Source organism: Neophocaena asiaeorientalis, unplaced genomic scaffold (assembly GCF_003031525.2).
Source record: "Neophocaena asiaeorientalis asiaeorientalis breed wild unplaced genomic scaffold, Neophocaena_asiaeorientalis_V1.1 scaffold400, whole genome shotgun sequence".
Lineage (NCBI taxonomy): Eukaryota > Metazoa > Chordata > Mammalia > Artiodactyla > Phocoenidae > Neophocaena > Neophocaena asiaeorientalis.
The window spans coordinates 1610697-1637259 of NW_020175089.1; the positions used below are offsets into that span (position 1 = coordinate 1610697).

General features: G+C 38.7%; 1 protein-coding gene across 1 annotated transcript in view; it reads left to right on the top strand.

Annotated features, from left to right (window-relative positions):
- The first annotated feature begins 1680 nt into the window (after positions 1–1680).
- The window catches only part of TMX4 (thioredoxin related transmembrane protein 4), a 43132-nt gene continuing 18249 nt past the window's right edge, over positions 1681–26563 (top strand). The window contains exons 1-4 of the mRNA XM_024764224.1: positions 1681–2018; positions 9537–9652; positions 18554–18599; positions 20228–20356. Coding sequence (XP_024619992.1) covers positions 1834–2018; positions 9537–9652; positions 18554–18599; positions 20228–20356 — 476 coding nt within the window. The 5' untranslated portion in view covers positions 1681–1833. The remainder of the gene's footprint in view (positions 2019–9536; positions 9653–18553; positions 18600–20227; positions 20357–26563) is intronic.

Genomic DNA, 26563 nt, shown 5'->3' on the forward strand with positions numbered 1-26563 from the left:
AGTCACATAGGTAGAAAGTGTCAGGCCAATGCCCTAACCTAGTCTGTGCCACCCCACCACACACTTGCCCACACATGCTTGCTATACTCCTTCCTAGTGACCCTAGTCTGAAGGCCAAGAAATGCAATCCTTGAACACTCATTTTGTGTTAGAAGTAAGGAAGAGCCTCAGCAATGATACTCTCCTTTCCTAACTTTTCATTTTGCGAATTTTCCAGCCTACACAAAAATAGAGAGAATAGCAAAAATGAACTTTAGCTTCAGCACTGATTGATGTTGTGCTACTTTTGTTTCATCCATTTTCCTTCCACCGCCCCCAAATTTTATTTTTGGAGTAAAGAGAATTTTAGACATCATATTATTTCACCCATAAATATTTCACTATCTGTAACCAATAAAAGCTTCTAAAATATAATCATAACACCATTATCACACCCAACAAAATTAACACTAATTCCTTAATATCAGATCCTATTTTAAGAATTTGTTTTACCAATCATATATCATATACAAAAGCTACACTGAAAAGAATGATAGAATTTCTGTGTATGCCATTTCTTTCTAAAAACAAAATAAAATATTTCCCACTGAGTTTATAGGACTGATCTGTATAAAATAACTGACTTTTGGTAACATTTATTGCAAGGCCACTTTCCAAGTTTACAGTGGTTTGTAAATTTGGGTCTTACAGATAAGGGCTGGCTCCACACAGAATTGAGCAACAACTAATTAACACCTAATTCAGGTATGATCATCTCTGCCAGCAAAATTCATCTTTCTCACCTGTAAGTACTGATTGGAGATTGATCTCATGTGCCCTGCAATACTCTTAGTTGCATAGCTGTCTTTGTTGATTTGATTTCTGCCCAGACAGAAATCACACTTTTTCATGATATATTGACCACACTACCCAGTTTTATGCTTTTCACATCTAATGAATTCTTGTAAAGCAACACTTTGAAACAGCACACCCGACCTCTGATTTTAATTCAGTGTTACATACTAAGGGTGTAGTGATCTCAAGGTACAGATGCATCGAATGGGTATCTGGAAAGAGATGTGGAAATCATTTAAAGCCATTCTCATTTTAGATCTAACAAAAGTGTAGCCAAGAGAAGCGAGAAGTCATTTAATCGCAACTGGCACTATTCTTATTGACTCATTTTATCTGTTAGTACCCATGTTTTAAACGTTTTTTTTGTGAAATTAACAATATTTTTGAAAAAAATACAATTGCATGGTCTAGTTTCATTATCTCCAATTAGGCAGTGCTACTTCATTATACACAGGCAAAGAGTACTTAAAATTTCCTCTCCCATTCAGTAAGAGATGCCCAACATTTCCTTTTGTTTTTCCATTCAGCAGTTTACTTGTAGTCCACTGCTGTTATTTTTGCTACCATTGAATAGGTGATGCATTTTTTTATTACTGGAGACGTTTCTCTTTAGAAAAAGCCACACGCACCAACCGCCCCCCCCACCCCCACCCCCCACTAACTGGAGCCCAGGCACACGCCGGGCAGGTTCTAAGTTAAGCAACAACGGCTCATCTGTTTATTTTCAACGCAGCGGTCAGGAGGGGGAGGGCGGCCGTTGCCAAGGCAACCGACGCCCCGGGCAACGGCGAGTGGAGCCGGGAGGGGGCGTGGCCTCCGCGGCCCGGGCCGATAAGAGGCGGTGACTGCCATCCCGTTCTCGAGCTGGGCTGGTCGGCGCGGTACGGTGGAGGCGGGGCGGCCCGGTTTTTCCTCGCACTACTTGGGAAGGCCCGGTCCGCAGGCCGGCCGTACCCTCTGCCCCAGACCCTGCCGAGGAGCCTCGCTCCGCGTCCCGACATGGAGGGCGGGCGCCGTGGCCCGCTGCTCACGGCGCTCCTGGTCGCCTGGGTCGCGGCGGCGGCAGCTGCGGAGGCGGAGGCCGGCCCGGAGCAGGCCGTGCTGCCGCAGGAGCGGAGCCTGGTGCGGCCCATGACAGCCTCCAACTGGACGCTGGTGTTGGAGGGCGAGTGGATGCTGAAATTGTGAGTGTGCCTGCCCGCCCCGCTCGCCACACGGCCCTCGCGGCTGCCGCCCTCTCCCGCTACCGCAGTGCCTACTGGGCTAGACCTCAGGCCGGGACCCGCCCAGCCAGCGACCTGCAGAGCTGGGCCAGGCCCCCGACGCTGCGCATGCGCGCCCGGCCCTCCGCGTTGAGGGCTGCGGTTGTAGCGCATCCTCTCCTGCCTGACTAGTTCCCTATTTTGAGAGGAAGTGTTTTAGGGATGGGTTGGATGAGCGGTTTACCAAGGGGAGGAAGGGGAACAGAGAAATCTGCAAGAAAGTCTCTAGCTTTTGATAAAAGTGTATGTAGAGGGGAAAGGGCTGTCATTCAGTGACGCTTCTGTACAGAACAAATAACGTAGCACTGACTAGGCAAGGTACTTGTTGAATGAATAATTGCAGCATGGTGAAGGGCAGACCAGTCTGTACAAAGTATCTCAGTCTTCATTTTGAAGACCCGATGTCCTTGTGAAAGATAAACGGAAAGGTGGGTGCCTTTGAAGTTTTAAAACAAGATTGCAAATAAATGTTGATATTTGCTATAGTTTTTAGAGGTAGAGATTTCTGGGTAGGTATCATAACTTAATTGTGCTAGTGTCTTAAAGAAAAGGATATTAATAAATTGCCTCTTTTGAACAATAAAAGGTACATATTGGATAGTGCCTTGGCTTGAGGAGAGGTGGGAAAATGCAGTTTTGAGTTAGGAGCAGGGAAGATTTATTCATTATAGTTTAAAATTTAGGAAGGAAGTAACCATTCGAAAGACGGCTTGAAATAGGCAGTGGGCAGATGTCTCAATAGGCTAGAGAGACCATCGTGGGGGGCTTGTAAGGAAAATGGAGAATGGCTGAAGAAATAATCACCGAGACCACTTCTCCTTAGCCTGTGGTTTTCAGATGATACACATACTTGATTGCTAACATCTGTTAACTAATTTTACGTTGAGGACACAGACTTTAACAGAATTGAAATTTTCCTTCATTTGTCTTAAGACTAAATTTTGATTCTTTGAATTTAGATTGCAAACAGATTATTCTATAGACTGAAAACCTCAGGCCCAAAAGTTGTAAGTCACTTAGTAGATGACATTGTTCAAAGAACATAATGCACAGTACTGTTTCAAACAAGTATTTACCTTTTGGTCACAAAGCAGGGGATATTTTAGACTTCAAAGTAAAATGCCTTTGGTATCATAATAAATCAATGAAATTATTAAAGAGATCTGTAGACATGAAGCACTGATTAAAATTAACCAATTAACTACTTTGAATAGAGATGAGGTCATTTTCTATTTAAGGGAGAAAATTTTAAAGTAAGCATGACAGGACTGTCATGTTTGTAATAATTGCAAGAGTTTTAGAGAGATTGTTTTATCAGCTAGTAGTACAGAAAGTTGTTTTTTAAGTAGGTGCTTGTACAATGGAGGTTTTCTAGATGTCAGTTTTCTGATTAAAACTGAGTTTGTGTATGTGCATGATGAAGGTCAAAGCAGAAAAGACTTGTTATGTTTAATGGCCTTAACTCCTTTATAGTTCCTTTTGGAGTAGCTATGTTCTTATTTTTCTTTTTTTAAGTAAAAACTAAGAACACTAAAGCTCAGGTACGTGTAAGCCAAGTTAAGATTATAAACAAGCAACAGCCAACAACTCTTATGGCTATGTTGATGGTTCAAATTTTACTTCATAAATGTACAAGCTGAGGTGTAGTAATCAATTGTTGTAAGCTTGCTGTGTGTCCATTGTATGGAGTTATGTTTGGGCTCTGGTTCAGGATGATACTTGTAACCGAAAGTAAGCTGTGTAGACACTTGAGATCTTCTTAGAAGTTCTCTTTTCATCGAGTACACTTCAGAGTAGGTTGATATGAAGTGCAGCTAGAAAGGAAAGAACCATTCCCTCCAAATTCCAGAAGCTAAGTGCTCGTCCTGAAGAAAATTGTGGCTCTTTATTTGTGATATTCCTCCTCCCTTTGACAAAATCCAACACTTAAAAAAAATAAAATTTATATCTTCAGTACCACTATAAGCCTACTATAAATTTCTAGAAATTCTTTCAAACATCTAGTAAGTTATCAGATTTTTTTTTCTGGTGTCTATAAGAAGAAAACAAAATGTGTTAATACTTGCTCCCATGTTAGTACTTTGTTCAGATGAACTGGTCATAATAAATGGAGATTTTTAGGGATCCACAGGTGATGATATATTTAACTTCTCAAAAGAAGCAAGTTAGGAGTCTTTCTGATAATATTAAAATTTTAACATTACTTTGAATGACAGTTCTTTACTTGTTCATTTGTTTACATGCTACCTCTCCTCTGGGGACTTTTTCTTTTTGATCCCACTTCGTACAAAGTTCCTATAATACAATTCCTGGTTAGATTGGTATCAATAATTTATTTTGAAGCACATAGCAGTGTTTGTCTGCTCTGAGACATGAAAAGTCCTTAATGTAAAATTTAATTTGTTATGTTTTCTTTGACTGTCAAACACTTTTTTATATTCTTGCAATTGAATTTTCAATTTTTAAAAAAGCACTTCTCTGTTAAGGAGAAATATCAGCTAAAACTATATTTGCAGTAATTCACATTTTTATTCTGAAACCTTTTAAAACCTGAAAAATTCTCCCATTACTATTAACATTTTCTTTAATTCTGTGGATTTTTTATACACTCAGTTTTTCTCTTCTTATTTGCTTTCATACATTCTTTTATACTTTTTACCCCTGTTTCTGCCATGTCTCTATAATTGGTTTGCTGTGCTTTCTTCCTCTTAACCTCTGTTGAAAAGTTTGTCCTTTCTTGGGTTAGGGAAGATTATCTAATCTTTAAAAGGCCTTCTGATGTTTTCTTTTCTCTCTTTCCATTGTTTCATACTGTTCTTCTTTCAAGTTGCTTTGTAACCTTTTGCTGTTTTAAACACTTGCTTGGTTCCCATCATATCAGTGCTTGAGAATACTACTTTTGTTCTTTTGAAACACAAAAATATACAATATAATGCTGTTCTGGTGGCTTTTTTACCCCAAAGACATAAGTAGATATCTACAAAGCTTAATTTTGACCCACATACTTTAAACTGATATCTAGAGGAAAAATATGTCTTTGGGTTAAAATATCTAAAATATTTATCTCTAAGGCATAGAAATCTTTATAAAGCAATACTTTTTCTGACTTTGTTCTTGGGATGATCATGTTTCAAAATTGAAACTAGTCATCTGGTGATGGAGAAAAGCCTCATTTATTTCCTCTTTTAGCGTTGTTTTTCTAGTATCCTTCTTATACTTGGAGAGAACATCATTGCCTTAACTTGCCCATATCAAATAGTTATAATTTCTTGCAGTTTCATCGATAGTGGTGATTTGTTGATTGAATGTATAAGAGATAGTCATTAAATGCTTGTTATGTGTCAGGTTCAGGGTTGGGGACTTGGGAGGATGAAAGTGAATAAATTACATTTCTTGATCTCAAGGGACTGGCATGTCTGCTGGGCTGTGAAGGAAATAAGTAGCATAGGTAGCATTTGTTTATTTAGCAAATGTTTGTTGAATGCTTCCTCTATTGAGCATTCCTCAGTGGTTCTCACCAGGGTACTATTACCATTTTGAGTTGGACAGTTCTTTGATATGTGGGGATGGCTCACACATTGCAGAACCTTTGGCATCCCTGGCCCCTGCCCATAACATTCTAGTAGTCATGTGACATCAAAAATATTTAAACCTCCATCCCCTATACACACTTCCAAATGCCTCTGACTGGAAACCACTGCCTTAGGTACTGTTATGGGTAATTTAAAAGCATGCAAAAGAGGAGCTTATAGGCTAACATAGAAGTATTTGATTTCACATTGTTTCCACAAAGGGTAATCATCCACATCTTCTCCATCGTCATCATCATTACAGTAAATAGTTACATTGCTAACATCAGTGTAAGCAATTCAGAATGCCCTCTTTCAGAATTTGAGCATCCCAGAAATCTGGTGCAGAATTATTATTCTCATTCTCATTAACTAAAGGAGACGAAAACTTGGGAGGTTACAGCTTTAACCCATATCCTTAGTAAGTGGTGGGCAAGGCCAGAACTAGAATGCTGGCCTGAGCTTTGCAATCCCCAGTGCAAGCTGAGGAGAGTAGTTGTATAGTGGGGGAGCCTGGAGGAAGGCACAGAGCCTGGCTGACTCATGCTTACGCTTTCAACTGGCCTGCACCCTGACCCATATAAGAGGAGGCCTTTTCCCTATGGGATTCAGAGGTCCACCCATGACTTAGCATCTCTGTAATTTCTGCAAACTAAGAACATCGCTTTGAGTTCATTCCTGACACTCCTTACCATTCATACAGGTGCCCTGCCTTCTCTGTACCCCAACCACCCAGGAAAATTCTTTCTTGTTTGTATCTAGCATGACCTTATCATAACTTATAATCAATTTATATGTTTTTGTACTTGGTTTTTGTCTTACTCCTCCTCTAGATGATAAGCTTTTAAGTAGAGGAACAAAGTTTTTCCTCCTCCTGTTTACAGAACCTTAATAACTGTCAAGTTCTAGGTGTTCAATAAATACTTTTTGACTCAGTGAATGAATGAATAATAGACTTTAATTGTTCTTTAATAACGAGCTAGTATATCACTGAAGGAAACAGCTGTATATATTTTCTTAGGTACTAAGGATAATCACTATCACCTCCCCTTTGTTCATTGATGTAATAAATATTTACTGTGACCTAGAATGTGCCAGGCTCTGTTCTAGGTACAAGCAATGCACCAGTCACTGCCTTCATGGAGTGTTCATTCTAGTGAAATTTCTCTAGCAGGTGTCATGGTAGATCCTAAATGACTATCTTTTAGACACAAAAGAATACTAATAGTTTAAAAAGTTGCAACAACAATGGACCAGTTCCCACTTCTGAGACTCAGGGCTGCTTTATCTCCGTCACCAAAAGAATACACTAGGTTAATGGATGACCTTGGTACATTCCAGCACAATAAACTCTGATTAAATCTTAGCAATAATGGCATTAACAGTGCCACAGACCAGTGGGTAACAGCGACAAAGAAAATGGAGTATCTAAAATTACCTCAGTGGCATTTGCATATTTTGAGGGTCAGTTTCACCAAAATCCCTATTTATATAATAGTCTGTCTAGAGATTAGGGACTAGGATTTTTTAAAATGATGAAATTTGCATGATTTAATCATTACTGATATAGCAAATATGTTGTATACAGAAACAGTTGTATGCAGAAACAGTTCTAGGGAAACAAAGCAAAGAGGATCAGAAGTTAAACTGTACCTCAAACTTTCTTCCTTTCTTTTGGTAATGTCTTTCTTATTCCTACTGTCTGTCTCTCTGTCTTTCTCTGTCGGATCTTATTTTCCTTGGACATTTTTATCACACAAATACCTCCATCTATGTTCCTGCTCTGTGTGGTCTGAGGTGACTGTCAGCAAGTCTCTCTGAATCTGCCTTGTTGCCTTACAACAGTGAGGCCATAAGGTTCAGATGAGCTAACGCATCATAAAAATGTCTCTGAAACCAGGCGTATATTACAAATGTCATTTACATTAATGATTTTCTTAATATGTGCCTGCTTTACATGTGTCGTCTAATCTTTCAATAACATTCTAAGGTAGCTGCTGTTATTATCCCATTTTATAGTTGAGAAAGCTGAGGCATGGAGGGATTATTAACTTGCTCAAAGACACATGGTTAATTTGTAATTGGTCTCTCTGATGCCTCTGGCAGAACTCTTATCCAATATATTGAAATGCCTATTGAAATGTACTTAATAATAAAATGTTCCTTTTTTCCCTAGAGTTTACCAACTGCTTGCCAGTTTCATCTGCCATTTGGATATTTAGAAAATATGTAGAAAACAACTATTTTCTCAGATGAAGAATATAATTTTCTTTAAAGTTTGTTCACTTATATATTCTGCAAACATTTATTGAGCACTTACTCTATACCAGGATGTACTTTGCCTTGGAAGTGTAGGTATACAGTGTTTATAGAAAAATCCACATTCAAAGATGTCATGTCAGCAGATTGTTCTTGGACCATGTTCTCTGGTCCATGTCTCCTGGACCTCAGGGATTGGACAGTGAGCTATAATGGGAAGATTAATGACCTTTTAGAATGATCTTGGAATTGGCTATACTAGTCTTTTTTTTTTTTTTTTTTTTTTTTTTTGGGAGGGCCGGGGCAGGAACCTGTGTCCCCTGCATCGGCAGGCGGAATCTCAACCACTGCGCCACCAGGGAACCCCTATACTAGTCTTTCTTAAAGATAGAGCTAGAGAGGGCCAGCCTTCTACCTCTTCTCTTTGCTTCCATCGTATTCTTCCCTGATCCATTATCCACAGAACTGCTCGGTGCATTTTACAAAATGTGAATCTGATCAGAATTCTCTTACCTCTTTAGGGCTAACCATGGAGCTTCAAATAGAGTGCTAACTCTTTATACAACTTTAGTTAAATGCTCAGTGCTCTGCACCTTCACACACATTGTTCTCTCTGCTTAGATTAGAATGTTCCTTAATCCCTCTCTGACTGTTACTCCTCCTTTAGATCTTAGCACAGTTGCTTCTTTCTCTTTAGGCCCTTCTGAGATCACCCAGCATCTGAGTGTCTCTATACCATCTTTTCTATACTCACATTTGCCACCTGGTTTGTAATTACCTCTTTGGACTGTATACTCCCTAAGGAGAGGAGGCACATCTGTCTTGTTCACAGTTATAGCCTCAGCTTCTTGGTTGGTGCTCAGTTCATGCGTATTGAATGAAAAAACTTAATGTAAAAAGCAGAGTTCTGATTGAAGACACAGGTTCTTCTAATTCTTAAGTGTCAGGTAGAGTTTGTTTAGCCTATAGCTTCTGCTTTCTTTCTCGAAATGGTTCAGAACTGCCACAGATCTTTGGAAATGACTCACGTTCTTGGGGACCCACTAGCAGATCTTGTGGTCTTTGCTCATCAGATTTGTAGCTTTGATGGATTTGAAACTGGTTTGGCTAGTTTAGGGGCACCCTTGTGAAAATTGTTCTCCTTTAGTAGCACTTTCAAAACAGTGTGCACCCTCAAATATCAAAAACTATCTGGAAAGTGATAAAATTTGGGTTGATTGTAGCAATAACATTGAAATAAAATACTTTAAGTATTATAGTAATTTGTGAAAAATCTTAAACTTTGGCTAATTTTTTCCCAGGGAATTGATATTCCTCCTGGAATATATATAAAAATATATATATATAAATATTATATACTTATATAAATAATATAATAATATGTATTTATAATATATAAATAATATATAAATATATATTCATAATATTTATATTAAATTCTAGGATGGAAATGTGCTTCTGTTTTTCGTTGTCTAATGACTTTGGGAAAACTTGCTTTTGTGTCTCCCTTTAGTTAAGAATTTATTTTGTCAATTTAAATACTCTATTTCTCTATTTTGTTTTACAGATATTTTTCATGTATGTATATTGATTAGCTATTATTCTTTTATAGTTATGCCCCTTGGTGTCCATCCTGTCAGCAGACTGATTCAGAATGGGAGACTTTTGCAAAGAATGGTGAAATACTTCAGATCAGTGTGGGGAAGGTAGATGTCATTCAAGAACCAGGTACTGTAAATGTTGAACATTAAATGCAAAAGTTAGTTGCTTTTAATTTTAATTTTTTCAAGCATTCAGAAAAGTTGGAAGACCAGAATATTGATTACCCATGAACTGACCACCTAAAATCAAGATAATATTTTAGCATATCTGCCATCTGTCTGTGTTTGTATTTACACATACATATGTGTATATATTTATATTATTTTTTTGCTGAGTCATTTGAAAATAAGTTGCAGACATCATGAGACTTCACTCTTCAATACTTCAGCATATTAAAATCTCCCTAATTATTTCCCACATGACTTTTTATAGTTTTTTAAACCAGGATCCAATCATGGTTCACCAATTACATTTGGTTGTTATGTGTTCTTAGTCTCTGTTAATCTAGAATAGTCCTCCATTTTTTCTATGCCATTGATATTCTGAAGAGAACAGGCCAAGGATTTGCCTAGATGTTTCCTTATGGTGACATTTAACTTGTTCTTATATTTTCTGTAATCTTGAACTTCAGTGTAAATGCATAATTTGGATTAGACATTTATGGAAAGGTGATGCTGTGACTTTATATTGTATCCCATCGTAAGACATGTACTGTCACTATTAGTGATGTTGAATTTGAGCATTTGGTTAAGGTGATGACACTAAACATCTCAGTTGTAAAGAAAAGACCCTACTTTGTAGCTGGAAAGTAATCTGTGGGGTGATACTTTAGACTTTTAAGATCTGTAATGATCTTACCTGAATCAAATATTTTATTAAGAGCTCCAGAATGGTAAATTTCTAATTCTGTCACCATCTACATTTATTAGTTGTTAATGATATAATTTTTCAAAAGAGGGAGATAAAGGAGACTTTAATTCTGAAAAGATACAGTAAATTTGTATTTATAGTTTAAAAATAACTTTATGTAACTTTGTGTATTATATATAAATTGAGAAAAGTTGGGTTTTTATGATTTAAATCTCAAATTTGACTATTTTAAAACTTTATAAGTAATTGTTTTCTTATCTATATTTAATTTCTACCTATTGCATCCTTTCACAAGGGGGAAAAAGATGGTAGGTGTGGAAATGTAGCTATTCCTTCTCTGTAATAACTGAGTTCAATAAACACAAAATAATGAATTACCAGTTACTGGGACAACAAAATGAATGGTGTCCGTTAAGATCTATGTGTTGACAAACCCATGGAGAGAGATTTCTGCTACAAGCCATGAGTCCTCAGGCCTCAACCTTTTTAAGCATTTAAAACAAAACCACTTCTGCCTCTCTGCTATTTAGAGATGGACAGTTATAGTTATTAGTTCATGATTTGGGCTATTATAATTAGTTTTCCTGCTTGGAGGTCAAATCATTGCAATGACATATCTGTGGTAAACTTGTTTTTGTGTTTTTAATAGTTTGAGTCCTTGTTAATTTGTGGGCACCAGACACATTTTATGATGAGTTTCTTAGACATGCAGCCGACCTATTCTCATTTCAGCCTTTTGGCATACCTGCTGTGAATTCACAGCATGATTTGAATTAAACGAATTAAACAGTTAGCTTTGTGATGGATTCACAGATCTAAAGTCTAACTGAATACTGTCTTTCCTCCTAAAATGTAGACTTATAAACTATTTTTCCATTGTGAATGGATGAAATGCTTTTTCGATAATGAAGTAAGAGAAATTGATTATGACAAAATATATTAAAAGCAAATTTATCATTGACTCATAGTATTTATATAAGTGTAAAACCTTTTCAAAGAAGAAGAAAAAAAGTCTTTGGTCTGATGTCCTATGAAACTAGTGAAGAAACAAAGTCCAAAAAACAAAATGTGGTTGTTTTGTGTCTTAGTATTTTTAAAGTAGAGGCTCTAGAATTCTTTTAAATGATAACAACTGAAAACCTGTAACTGATAAGTAAAAATTAGGAGCCAGAATTCTACACACATGACTGAGTGGCCTAGAGAATATTTCACTTTAGATTATTTTATGTTTATAAAACTTTTATGTTTATAATTTTACTTTAAATTATAAACCTCATGCTTTCAAATAATATTTTAATAGCATTTAGAAATAATATGTTTATGCAACCAATTTTTGAGTTGATACCATGCACCAGACCCTGTTCTGGATAGCAGTGATACAGACGAATGATGCAGGTAAATAATGGTGCAGGTGAATAAGGAAGAAAAGACCTGGCTCCTCATTGAGCTTACATTCTAGTGAAGGGGATAAACAATCACAAAAGAAAACTGGGAAATAATGTCTGGTGGTAGTAAGGTCTATGATGAAAAAGAAAGCAGGGTAAAAATGTAGAAAATGGTGGGAGCCGCTATTTTTTTTTTTTTTTTTGCGGTACGCGGGCCTCCCACCGCCGTGGCCTCTCCCGCCGCGGAGCAACTGTAGGTCTTGACAAATTAAGGAAATGAATTTCAACAAGGTTTAGGGGAGGAGCATTCCAGGCAGAGCAAACAGCATGTGCAGGTAGGAGTACTTGGCTTATTTGAGTAACAATATGGTAGCCAGTGGGGTCCTTGAGACAAATGGGACTGGAGAAGGAGCTAGGGACCAGACCATTTAGGCTGTTGTTGGCCATGGCAAGGAGTTCAGGTTTTATACCAAGTATGATAGAAAGGAAGCTACTGGAAGGTTTTGTGCACGGGAGTGACATTATTTGATTCATGTTTTAAAAGTATTCATTTGGCTGTGTGAAAAATTGTCTGTAGGAGGTCGGAAGTGTAAGCAAGAAGAGAAGTTCAGAGGTTAATGCAATAGCCCAGAGTGGAGAGGATGGTGGCTTGCACTAGTAGCAGCAGTGGTAAGTGACTGGATTGGAGATACGGCATTTGGGTGGAATATCCTAAAGGATTTCCCAGTAGATTGGTTGTAGCACTTGGTGAGAGGAAAGAAGATGGAGGAGACTGAAGGAGGATCAGGTTTGGGACAGGGTTTAATTTGGAGATGTTTCATAGAAATCCAAATAGAGGTGAGCTAGAGATAGGCATTTAAGGATCATCAGTGTAGATGGTATTTGAAGCAAAGGGACGAATTGAGATTACCTAGGGAGTGTGTGCAGAGAAGTGTTCTGTGGATTGAGAACTGGGGCATTACAACATTTAGAAGAAAAGAAGTTCAAGCAGCAGAAAAGGAGAAGCCAGTGAAGCAGGAAGGAGATGGAGAAGTATGGGGTCCTAAAAGCTGAATGAAGAGAACATGCCTTATGTGGCAAACCCCTGGGGCAGCTTGTCCCTATTCTTGGAAGCTATTTAAGTATTTACTTCATTTTTACAAAATCTTACCTCCTGAATGAGTGGGAAACCGTCAAAATGATATTATTTTCCCCAGGGCTGAGCTCTTTACTAGATATTTCTGTATACAGATTGATATTTGGGTACAGATCTGCATTACTGTATCTTTCATCAGGGCTGCTGTGCACAGGAGTGCTAGTTAGGGATAATTTCATTTCTTTTTTAAAAAGAAGGGAAAGCAAGAATTTTTGAGGTGTTAATGCATACTCTTTAGTTATGCCTGTAACTGTTCCATTGGTATCTCTAATAAGAGATTTTTTAGGTATTTGAAATAGAAAATAAGATTTCAGGATTATAAAGACACTGCATTTTTACAGCTGAGATGTAGAAGTCAAGGAGAGCACAGGCCTTAGATTAGATTGCATTATATTGCCTGTTTAATACTGCATAGGCCAGATGATGTTTCAGTTGAGTTGACTTTGGAAAATTAAATTCAATGAGTATATACTTGAACCTTCTGTTCCATGCGGATGAGCTTAGTTGTCCAGGACAGGAAAAGAGCAACTGCTCAGAGAACACCCATTGCTGTTGCACTAGATGAGAGGTAAACCAGACCCTTACCATGGTCAAGAATAAGTGCTGTCTTTAAAGCCACTAATTTATTATAGAAGACAATTTAGTTTACTGTACTTTAGTTAGTATTGATATTTTAATTTTATAATTGTAAAACTTAGTCTTTTGTATTCTATTATACTGACAACTTTATTTCAATTTCAAAGGTAGGTAAGATTAGTTCTACTTTTTTTTTTAAATTGTTTTCCTTCTACTTCTCTCTTTGGTGATAATAACTAACTGTGGAATATTACTCAGCCATAAAAAGGAATGAAATTGGGTCATTTGTAGAGACGTGGATGTACCTAGAGAGTGTTATACAGAGTGAAGTAAGTCAGAAAGAGAAAAGCGAGTATCATATAGTAACTCATACATGTGGAATCTAGAAAAATGGTATAGATGATTTTATTTGCAAGGCAGAAATAGAGACACAGACGTAGAGAACAAATGTATGGATACCAAGGGGGAAAGGGGTGGGGAGGGAGGAATTGGGAGACTGGGATTGACACATATGCGTTATTGATACTATGTATAAAATAGACAACTGCTGGGAACGTACTGTAAAGCACAGGGAACTCTGCCTAATGCCTGGTGGTAACCTAAATGGGAGGGAAGTATGAAAGGGAGGGGATATCTGTATGTATATGGCTGATTCATTTTGTTCTGCAATGTAGGCTAACACAACATTGTAAAGCAACCATACTCTAATAAAAATTAATAAAAAAAAAAAACATTTAGCAGCATTTACTTCAGCCTGTAATTGTGTTAAGCACTTACACACATTTTAGCTTCATTACAATCCTAGGAAGAACAAACTATTTATATATTATTATTCATAAAACTGAGGCTCAGAGAGGTTAAGTAACATGCCTAAAATAACAGCTAATAAATGATAGAACAAAAGCTAGTAGCTGTCCCCATTTTCTTAATATTAAATTTAAATAATTTCTGTTGTGCTTTTGCATATGAAATTAGTTCCCTGCCATAAATTTTATTTCTCTAATCTTTAATTCTTCTTTTTCTTTTGCTATATGTGTTTAAGATAAGCTTGCTAATAAGAAATTAAAATTTTTTCTGCATTTTGGATTATTGTCATTTTATGCTGCAGTGCAGTCTTCATTTTAAAGTGGAAGTTACCCTTAAAGTATAAAAGGTACCGTAGAAATTTTGGGATGTCTCCTTAAGTATTTGAGGTGTGCTTGTTTCTTCCATACTTTCTGAAGTTTGTGTCAGTGAACCATTATGCAAACCTTGAAATGAGCTGCTGCCCTGTTTTAATTCTTTAATATCTATACTTGTTTTTAAATCATAAAGCCACGACCTTACATGGTGCTTCTGTGTTCCAAGGTGGTCATGGTTTAACTTTTCAGGTGATGAAGGTCTCCCTTAACATTTCATAGTATCAGTATTAAAAATTAGAAGACATTCATATCAAAAACTATAAATTTCTTATACCCTTTAATGTGGCCATTTGGGGAACAAGTGTGCTGTTGTACCGTCTAGCCTGAATGAGAAAGATGCAGAAATCTCAGAGACCATCCATCACTGTGTTTCTTTTTTATTTTCGCATTGATTTTCATGGGTGCATTTATTTATAAAATTTTAAGTTATGTTATCCAAAATAAGGCACAATTTCCAAAGCACTTAAGACTAAACTAGTGTTTGTTACATCCTCTTATTTTATTCTAACTTCGAATCAGAGATTTAAATAAAGAAATTAATAACATTTATTAAGTACCTATATGTCAGACCCTGTTTTCTATGTGCTATATAAATATAAAATCACTTAATACTACAATACTGCAAGATAGAAATTGTGATGCCCATTTATAATAAGAAAACTAAAGCCCAGAGAGTTTAAATTAACTGTCTCATATTAAAAACTAAGAGGCAGAAGTGGAGTTTAACCCCAGGTAAGCTGGCTCATGAATCTGGAAATTCATATTGTATAATTTAATGTGTTTTATGAACTATTTTTTTTTATACAGCAGGTTTTTATTAGTTATCTATTTTATACATATTAGTGTATATATGTCAATCCTGATCTCCCAATTCATCCCACCCCCGCCCTGCAGTTTCCCTCTTTGGTGTCCATACATTTGTTCTCTACATCTGTGTCTCTGTTTCTGCCTTGCAAATGGTTCATCTGTACCATTTTTCTAGATTCCACATATATGCGTTAATATATGATATTTTTCTCTTTCTGACTTACTTCTCTCTGTATGACAGTCTCTAGGTCCATCCATGTCTCTACAAATGACCCATTTCGTTCCTTTTTATAGCTGAGTAATATTCCATTGTATATATGTACCACATCTTCTTTGTCCATTCGTCTGTCAATGGGCATTTAGGTTGCTTCCATGACCTGGCTATTGTAAATAGTGCTGCAGTGAACACTGGGGTACATGTGTCTTTTTGAATTATGGTTTTCTCTGGGTATATGCCCAGTAGTGAGATTGCTGGGTCATATGGTAATTCTATTTTTAGTTTTTTAAGGAAGCTCCATACTGTTCTCCATAGTGGCTGTATCAATTTACATTCCCACCAACAGTGCAAGAGTGTTCCCTTCTCTCCACACCCTCTCCAGCATTTGTTGTTTGTAGATTTTCTGATGATTCCCATTCTAACTGTGTGAGGTGTTACCTCATTGAGTTTTGATTTGCATTTCTCTAATAATTAGTGATGTTGAGCGGCTTTTCATGTGCCTCTTGGCCATCTGTATGTCTTCTTTGGAGAAATGCCTATTTAGGTCTCCTGCCCATTTTTGGATTGGGTTGTTTGTTTTTTTAATATTGAGCTGCATGAGCTGCTTGTATGTTTTGGAGATTAATCCTTTGTCCGTTGATTCGTTTGCAAATATTTTCTCCCATTCTGAGGGTTGTCTTTTTGTTTTATGAACTACTTTTAAGACTTTGTATAATTTAATGTTTTATGAACTACTTTTAAGATTTATTTTTGGGCTTCCCTGGTGGCGCAGTGGTTGAGAGTCCACCTGCCGATGCAGGGGACACGGGTTTGTGCCCCGGTCCGGGAGGATCCCACATGCTGCGGAGCGGTTAGGCCCGTGAGCCATGGCCGCTGAGCCTGCGCGTCCGGAGCCTGTGCTCCGCAATGGGAGAGGCCAATTTTTATTTATTGCCATGGCCAATGATGACCAAGATCACATGAAGGATTTTAAGGAACAAGTTAAAAATACTGCTTTCAGTGATACCTAACATTTATTAGAAATCCTATTTATTCTGATAAAAATAAAATCTAAATAGAAACTTGAGGTAGCGATGGGATGCTATTTGTTCATTCTACTTTAAAAGGCCATATAAACAAAGCATAATTCCTTAATACTGTAACTCCTTAGATAAAATTTTTGAATGGTCATAAGAATCTCTAGCTAGGAGAGAAATGAGATGAAACTGTTTGCAATAATTATTTTAAGCTTAAAGCATATAATAGTTTAGGATTACCAATGCTTTTTCCCCTAGTAATTAAGCATTGGAAATTTATTAAAAAATACCCTTGTTCCCCTGCTGGGCTGTATTTCCAAACAATGTTAGAGGTGAACATGCTTGTTAAATCCTCAGTGGACTTCTCAGGTCACATGTGTTTTTGCAACTGCCAGTACAGCCTTTTTTTTTTTCCCCCCAGATGTACAATGATAAGTGTATGTAGTAAATGTTTCTTTTTGTAAATTGATTTTTATTACCTTCAGAATACTATCTTTTCTTTTAAGTGCCGTAGGGATGTTTTAGAGTCTTCTTGGTTTGATATCAGAAAAAAAATAGTAATTGTTTTTTTGGAAGACTCATCATTAATTAATAATTATTATACTGAATATAGGTTTAACTTATAGAATGAATATAAGCAAATTTCCCGTGTTATTAAAAGTAAAGCTTCAGTGTTTCAAATTGCAGGTGAGACAGGAGAGATGTAAAATTTGAGCCACTTTATTTGAATAGCTGTTTGATTTTGTCCAGATTGTTCTTCAATGGGAAAAGCAGAAGTTTTGAGAAAGGTGAAAATAATGTCTCATTTTTCCATGCTGGTCAGAGATAGCCTTCAGCTTTGCTTCTCTTTGCCAGAACCAGGCTTACTCACTTTTGGTGCCCACATAAACATTATTTATTTGTAAACATTTAAAGAGCATTATGCTCATTACTCCTATATCATTCAGGTTTTTGTTGCATGCCCCTTAATATCATCAATCTCTGTTTGTAGTCATGGTTGTGATTATTTTGATTAAGTTTTTCCCTCTGCCATTAGACTGTACGCATTTTTTGTTTATCTATATCTTGAATAGTTATCACAGTGCCCAGAACAAAGAAGGTGCTTAGTAAATATTTGCTGAGTGACTAAGGGTTTTCTTTATCTTTGTCTTCACACGTACCTGGCATAACAATTGATATGTAGTTAGTGTTCAGTAAAGGTTTGCCAAGACAAATTGAAAAAAATCTATTTAATGTATATAGAATCCGTTGACAGTACTTGCAAATATTATAAATGTGCAAAGATTATACATAACTTATTTCGTATTCCTTATTATTTTTTAAATGTATGACTGATGTAATAATACCTATTATTATTTATTGCGTCCTTTACTATGTGCTACACACTTGATATAATGATCCAATATAACTTCAGAACAATTCAGTTAGGCTTTTATATCCCCATTTTATAGATGAGGTAGCCAAGACTCAGAAAGGTTAAGTAATTTATCTAAGGACACAAAGCTAGTAAATGGAGAATTTAGTTGTTTAACCCAGATTGCATGTTTCTAATACCTATCCTTTCAGCCACCATATAATTCTAAGTATTACACAAGCCAGAAAACTCTAGTTTAACACATCAAAGATAAGCAAGTTGTATGTCATGACTAGAAAGTATTAGGTAAATAAAAATGGGTAAAAATTTATTTTAAAAAAATAGTAAATGTGATTCAGTAATGGGAAAGATTTTGCTAATGTGGTTGTAAGAACAAGCTCAAGGCCGTTTGTTCTTGCACCTTAAGTTAGATGCTTGGTTTAGTCTGAGTTTGACTTGTAACTTTTTTGTCTATGCTTCTTGTAGGTTTGAGTGGCCGCTTCTTTGTCACTACCCTCCCAGCATTTTTTCAGTAAGTTCAAATAATTTTCTGGTTTTACAAAGATTAGAAATCAGTAGATGTGTACCAGTATTCTAAGTTGTTTTCCATAATGGTCACTCATGCAGCTTAGCGTTTGAAGGGAGAAAGACTGGTCTGCACTGAATGATAGTGATTAGAAGAGAGGGATGCTCAGGGTGCTGCAGAGAAAGGAACCTAATTTCAAGTAGCAAATAGGTGAGGAGGTCAAAGAAGATTTTTCTGATGATGTAAAAGATGGGATGATTCTTAATAGATAGGAAGGAATAGGTTAAGCAGGCAAGGTAGAGAAGGCCTTTCCAGATAGAGGATGTATCATGGAAAAGCCCGGGAGAAAAGGAGATAACCTTCAGAGAACTGTAACTAGTTCTCTGTGGCTGGCCCATAGGGTACAGCTGGATCATCCTGGGTGATGGGGCTAGAGAGGCTTAGGTAGTGAGAGGGGGGAAGGAGAAAGGGATGGATTCCAGAGATACTTAGGAGATAGGATCATTGGAACTGGTGATTGATTAGCCATAAGGAAGAAGGAGCCTGTGATGACTTACCAATGGGCCATTCTTAACTAGTGAAAGCTTTTGAGGAACCGTTAGAATAAGGTGAAGTTTGGAAGATAGAGGCCAGAATAGAGAAGATAATGTGAAGGGTTTATGCTAATTCCAAATGGGGAAGTTTAGGTGATAGCTTGATTTCAGGATCTAAAGCTCTTAAGAAAGATCTAGGCTAGAGATACATACTGAGGTTTAGATAACAGTAGAAATATAGACAATGAGAAATAGATACATTGGGAAGAGAAGCAGGTCAAGGATAGAACCTGAGTTGACCACCATTAGGACATCTGCAAAGGGAAACAGGGAATGTGGAAATGAGAAGGGATGGACAGAGTAGTAGGAAGAAGTCCAGAGAGCTCATGTCATAAAAGCCAAGGGAAGGGAGGCTCAGCAGTGGACAGTGCCAATGACCCACCCAGGAAAAATGGCAGAAAAGTGCTCCGTGGATACGGCACTTAAGAGTCATCGGAGACCTCTAATATGAGCGGTTTCCATGGAGTCATGGACGCAGGACCCCTGACTGCAGGAGTGTTGAATGAGTAATGTAAGAGGAGAAAATGGCAAGTGTAGACTCCTCCTCTAGAAAGCTTGACTGGCAAGAAAGCGAGAGGGAGGGAAGACGAAAGGCGTATGTGAGACTAAGAGGCATTTTGTTAATTTTCAGGGGAGGGACTTGGATGACATAGATTTGGAAATGTGGATACAATTTTTTAAAACTTGATAACAATTGCTGTTTTGCTGCTATAAGAGAAAAATCGGAATAATTGGTTGCAAAAATAATAAAAAGTAACTTGGCAGATTAGACAGTGCCAAGGACTTTGCTTATAGTCACAAATTGTGCAGTAATAGAATATTTAATACTTTCTGTTTTGGAATTCCTCATTTGTACTAGATAAGTATTTATGCATGCTTTCTGACTTATACCTAACTATAACATTTCTTTTTCTTCATTTGAGCCAAGTTAAAATTCAGAGTGGAGTTCACATGTAAAACCAATAGTTATTTTGATTTTCATTGTCTGTAATACTTGATATTTTAATGGATTTATTTTCTATTTGTTTTTATAATTTACAGTGCAAAAGATGGGATATTCCGCCGTTACCGTGGCCCAGGAATCTATGAAGACCTGCAGAACTATATCTTAGAGAAGAAGTGGCAATCAGTTGAGCCTCTGACTGGCTGGAAATCCCCGGCTTCTCTAACGTAACTTGTTTTTTAATGACAAGGTGTTATTAATAGAACAGATGGTCTCAAGTTAACAACCCATAGAACTTGACAGTCTACATTTTTCTTCTATTCACTTCTGGTTACCCAGACTACACATGCCTATGCTTGGCCCATGTTGTGTTTCTGGTTTTGTGACCCACATATGTTTCACCTGGTTGTTAGGATACTGGGAATTAAGTACCCAGATTCAGGTGGGTTACAGAAATCCTCTCCTCTAACTTTTGCACCATGTCACCTGTTTTCTCTTTACAAAATATGGTGAACACCATTTACCATCCTTCCTTCCGTATAAATTATTCATAAGATAGAGGAGCAACTGTTTCTTGAATTATAGTTCATGAAGGAATTGCTCATGTATCCATGTGGAAAATAAGACTGATGGTGTCTTTGGCTGCCTAGCAGAATACTGCTGGGGTAACTTTTGGCCATAATGGCAAACTGTATAATGCTTGGTGAGACAGATAAGGCCAAGCCATAACTTTTTCACAGTTTTAATTTTGAATGAATTGTCATATTTGTAATTAATTTTATATTAGTATATATAAGTGTAAGGACTATCCCTGCTGAAATAGGGTCAAATCATGCCATATTTCAGGAATAAGTAATCTGGTAGCATTTATAGGAAATACATGGCTTGTTCTAAAAGCAGCTCATCTCTGGCATTTCATTCTGCAAATATGTGAGCACTGATTTTATGCAGGTACTTTTCCAAGTGCTAGATGTGCAGCAGTGAACAAGACAGATGTGACCCCTCTGCTCTCCTCGGGTGACTTAAAGTAAGACAGATTAAGAAAAAAACTAGGGATGTAAAGAATCATAGTCTAGATAAGGACTGTTCAGAAAAAAACAAAAAATAAACCTTTACTAAGTCAGGGACTAATTGTGGGAGCGTGCCTGCATTAGACATTAGATGGGGGCTAGGAGAGGTCGCTCTGAAGGGAGGACTGCAAGTGAGATCTAAAGACAGCATGGCCCAGCCAGGTGACGAGCAGGGGAGGAACGTTCCCAGGAACGGGTATAGCATCCGCACACGCCCCAAATCGGAAAGAGCTCCGTGTGTTGAGGAGCAGAAAGGTGGCCAGTGAAAGGGAGGGAGAGGAGTGTAAACTGAGAAAGCGAGGAGGGCAGGAAGCAGATCATGCAGGCCTGTGGCCAGTGAGGAGCTGGGATGTTTAGCAGCGCACGTGGTGAGCAGAGAGTGGAGAAGGCCATGTGGAGAGGTGAGACAGGTAGGAGGCTGTCTCAGAGTCTAGCCCAGGGATGGTGTCAGTGCAGATCAGGGTGGTGGCAGTGGGGATGGAGAGAATGGGTGGATCTAAAATATGTTTTAAACATCTGCCCCACATGCTGGAAGCCATCTCGCGCCGGTGGCAGCGTGCCTGCCACTCCACGTCCCACCGCGCCGAGCCCCTGCAGGGGTCATCATGAGACAAGCTTGCCAAGATGGCCGCAGCCAGTTAAGGAGACTGAGGGAAATTTTGAGTCACTGGACCTTGCAGACCTTGCTAAAAAGCAGCCATGGTGGCGCAAGGTGTTTGGGTAGGAATCTGGGCCTTCAGCCAAGAAGTATAGCGTGGCAACCCAGCTGTTAATTGGAGGTGTCACTGGATGGTGTATGGGTTTCATATTCCAGAAGGTTAGAAAGTGGGCTGGAAAAGGGACTGATCCACAGGATTTTTGAGACTTTATGAGTTCTGAGAATGTAGAAAACTTGGAATTAATTCTTAAACTTGCAGGTGATCCTTTGAAAAATGTATGTTTTTCAGACCTTCCTTTTAAAATGTTTGCCTTGGACCGGGGCACGAACCCGTGTCCCCTGCATCGGCAAGTGGACTCTCAACCACTGTGCCACCAGTGAAGCCCCAAATGTTTGCCTTTTAACTTATCTTGGGAATGATGTATTGAATTTGGAAATTGTAGCTACCAGTAGATGTGTGGCATTTTTAGGAATTCATCCATTTCCATTTTTTTCCTTATTATATTCTGGTAGTATTTTAAGGCAACATGTTATTTTGCTTGTAACAAGTATGAATCATACACAAATCATAATGGTATGAGCCACTTTGTTCTATATTTTTGTACAAGAACTCAATTTTTTTTTCACTTTTTATTATGGAAACGTTCAAACATACATAAAAGTACAGAAAATAGTACAATAACCCCCATGTACCCTTTACCCACCTATAATGATCATCAAATTATAGCTTTTTTAATCAATTGTTTTGAAAGAGATACCAAATGTGTCATTCTGTTAAAGGTAAGAACTCGTTTTAAAAATCATAAATACAATACCCTATTATTATACCCATCTGACCCCACCCAGACCAATGGAATGGGGGCTGCAAAACCTAACTGAAGTGCCTTGTGCCCCTTTGGGCTGCAGGTAGTGGGAGTGGTCTCTCTAGTGGGGTGGGGGTGGCCTATATCCCCCTGTGATTATTGGTGATGACAAAAATTAGCAGGTTGCTCTAAGCTGCTTTGGGCGGGTTACAATAGATAATAGACTGAAATAAGATTCTAACTTCTTCCTGAGGGACATGGTTGAGGTCCGTATTGCAGGTTGGCCTCATCCTATTGCAGTGAGAATGGCCTTGAGTTTTGCCTGCTGAGCGGGGCCACCACTGGTGGCCGTGCAGAGTGGGTGCTGAGGTTGAACACTGGCGGTGCTGTGGTGCACATCACTGGTGGCATTTAGGAGAGCTCCTTCAGGCACTCAGGGTAGCCTCTAAATGGAGACACTGTTGCCAGCAGCTTTGCCTCAGGTGAAGTGAGAGAGATTTCCCCCAAAGAGCAGCTGCCACCCCTCCATGCCAAACTGAGATACCAGGACCAGGCAACTGCACCCATGGATGCTCTGTTTCCTTGTGATTGGCAAGACCTCTTTAATGAGGCATGCATTTTTCTCCAGTACCCAGAATCCAGTAATGTGCTGGGCCTCCTTAGTGATGGGGACTGAAGACACAGCAGCTTTTCTTTGACTGACAGAGGGATTAAGCGTTTTCAGTCATCACTTTGACCGTGTTCAGTTTTCAGCTCCCCTTGCTTGGGGCTTCCCTTCCTGTAGTTTGGCCTGGCCTGGAGAACCTCTGACATCTGGTGGCTGGAGTGCGCCTGTGAGACTTTTCTCTCTTTTCACTCCTCACCCCAGAGCTCCTTCTGTCCCCTCCTGGCATCCCTGCCACACTGGGCCACCCTTTGACCCAGCCTCCCTCCTTGTGATGGACCAGGTAAGATGGGAGCTGTAATGCAGAGGAGAGGGAGAGGGATCCAGTGGCACTTTCACTTTCCGGCTGCTGCCCACTCAGGGCCAACAAATAGATTCTCATGTCCAGTCTTGCTGAGGCTCTGTATCCGCATTGTTGACATGGTTTGAGCTTGAGCAGTCCCATTGTCATGAGCATCACTGTCATTGTTATAACATACAAACAAGGCTTTCCTCCCGCTGCCCACCTGGGCCACTTGTCTGCTCCCACCTCTCACCGCTCAGCTTCAGGGACATTCATCAGTAGGCAGGGGGCCAGGGGTAGGGATGGGGGAAGGAGGCGCCTGACTGTCACACCTGGCCTGCCAGCTGGGTGAGAGCCCTCCTTACTGGACCTGGCAGGACACAGGACACAATTAAAAGGTGAATCTTACATAATTCTAGCTAACATACCCTTGGGTTGGGTGCTTGTGGTTTTGAAGTGTGTAACTGTTATAAAGATGTTCTCTCCATCACCCTTTTGTGTGACTTTTGCAGAAAGATGGACATGACTGATGGTTGGGCTCTTACTTGAAACTTTTACTTTTGTGTAGTTTGGGAAATTCAGTAAATTTCTGGTTGAAAAAAATGGCTTAGGGATAGATTTGAAATATCTGAGTATCATTAGTATTTCATGATGATGTCAATTTCTTCTCTGAGGGAAACTTACTTAAGGCCACTTTTGGACCCCGTAGGGGGGGGTCCAATATTAGTGTGATCTCTTTGAGAATTGGGCAGAAAACATGCCTTATTCTGGACTCGATTTCCCAAAAATCATGCAGTGTGGCTTAAGGTCTGTGATGTTGGATTCTTCTTAAGGAATTATGAGTTTCAAGAGCACTAGTTTTCTAGCGAAAACTGACAGTGTTGCACTTTCTTCACATTTTCAGAGAACTGTAAAGTCAGCTTATTGATTCACCAAAACTCTACCTTTCTGAATTTGAAGTGGTAAGAAGTGCCATTACTATGATTGAGAGCAGTGGTTTGCATCCTTGCTTGTCCAGGGGAATCACCTGTGGACTTTGAAAACTACTGACCCCTGGCTGCCATCCTAGAGACTCTGATTACACTGGTACTGGTGGGGCAGCCTCGTGTTCCTGTGGAGCAGCCAAAGTTGGGAACCACTACAGACTTGGAAGCTGGTGCTAATAAAATTATAGTTCTGCTGTTAACAAGTGACTGCTGAACAGGCCTTTAAAGCCTTTTAAATTAAGTGCCATACAACTTCAGATGCCTTCCGAATACCGAACATAAGTATAATATTACAGTTTATTAAATGTTATAGGAATTGTGTGGAGTGGATGCATGAAAGTAGCATGATGGCCGACCAGGGCCATTGTCATCAATACTTGTAAAACTCTTGGGCAGAAGATTGTGGGGTAATGGGTATTTGTATGGTGCCAACATATCACCCCACAAATGACCTACCCATTACCAAGGGAAAACTGCATTTCCACTGGAGAGGTCTGTCTCAATCACTGGTTAACCAAGTGATTAAACTTAGCATCACTCAGAGCCCACTAACAGCAGGCTTTTTAGTCTCTAAATGGAAGATGAGATCATATTTTTCACTTTCCCAGCTCTTCCCTGAAGACTGAGATTCAGTGCTAATCATGGCCCCTAATAAATAAAAAACACTTGGCAAATGTTAAGCTTTGATGCTTCTTTTGTTTCCCTGTATGTCATAATAATAGCTAAGAAGAATAAGATTGAAATCAATGTCTGCTAATAGATGCTGAATTAAACTGAGACAGGACTGAGTTTAAAGATAGGAAGGAACAATTGTTTGAAGCTTTAGGAGCCCTAAAGAAAGGAGTATACCTGGAGAAAAAAAATAAAGCAGTCTGAAACTTGAGTAGTTAACTCAATAGAAATAACTGTGTAATAAAGCAAAGGAAAGCACTCTCTTTGATCATGTAGTGATTGCTAATGTGAATCCAACACCACTATCAATTGATACTTTTAAATGAAATTTAAATTTTTTTATGATGTAAATGTAGTTGTAAAATGTTTTACTAATTGTTTTACTATTAAAATAAAATATGTTTTAAAGGTAGACTTTGCTCAGGTGAAGGAGAGGGAAGATTCACACACACACACACACACACACACACACACACACACACCTCCTTGGTTTCTGGTTTGAGAATTTGATGGTCTTGGTACCAGTTACTGATTTGAGCAAGAGAAAATCAAGGGTTCAGTGTTGGACATGTAAAGTTTGAGATGCAGACTTCTTTGTAGAGCTGCCAAGTTGGATGCATGGAGCTGGGTCTCCGTGGAGAATTCAGGAACACAAATACAAGGCATATAGATGGTATTTAAAGTTTTAGAAGGAAGGGGATCACCTAGAGAAAGAGAAAAAGAAAAGTGCTTGGGCCTGAGCCACAGGACACTCCAAAGTTAAGAAGTTGGGTAGAGAAGGAGTCAGCAAAAGGAAATTGAAAATGAGTACCGGTGAGGCAGGAGGACAGGCGAGGGTACACAGTTTCCTAGAAGCCAAGTAAAAGGTGCGCAAGAAGGAGGGAATAGTCACTCGTGTCCCATGTTACCAAGGGGTTAAGAGAGATCAAGTCTGAGATAGAGACATTGAGTGAAGCAGTGCGATGTCATTGTGGCCTTGACAAGGAGTGATAGTGCAGTAGTGATGGAAGCCAGATTTGAATGCGTTAAAGATACGGTGAGGAAAAAGCAGCAGCAAGCGTAGGCTTCTCTTTGGAGAAGTTTGTGAAGCTAAGCTGGAGGGCCGTCTGAGGTCCAGTGATGCTCTTTTCAAAAGATGAGAGAGGGTAGAACCTGTTTTCGTGCAGATGAAAATGATCCAGCAGAGAGGAAGAAATTACTGATGCAGGAAATGGGATGACAGGAAAAACCAAGTCATTAGCAAGACAGAAGGGATGGGGTGCAAGGCACGAGTGGAGGGTTTGGACTGTGCTCAGGCA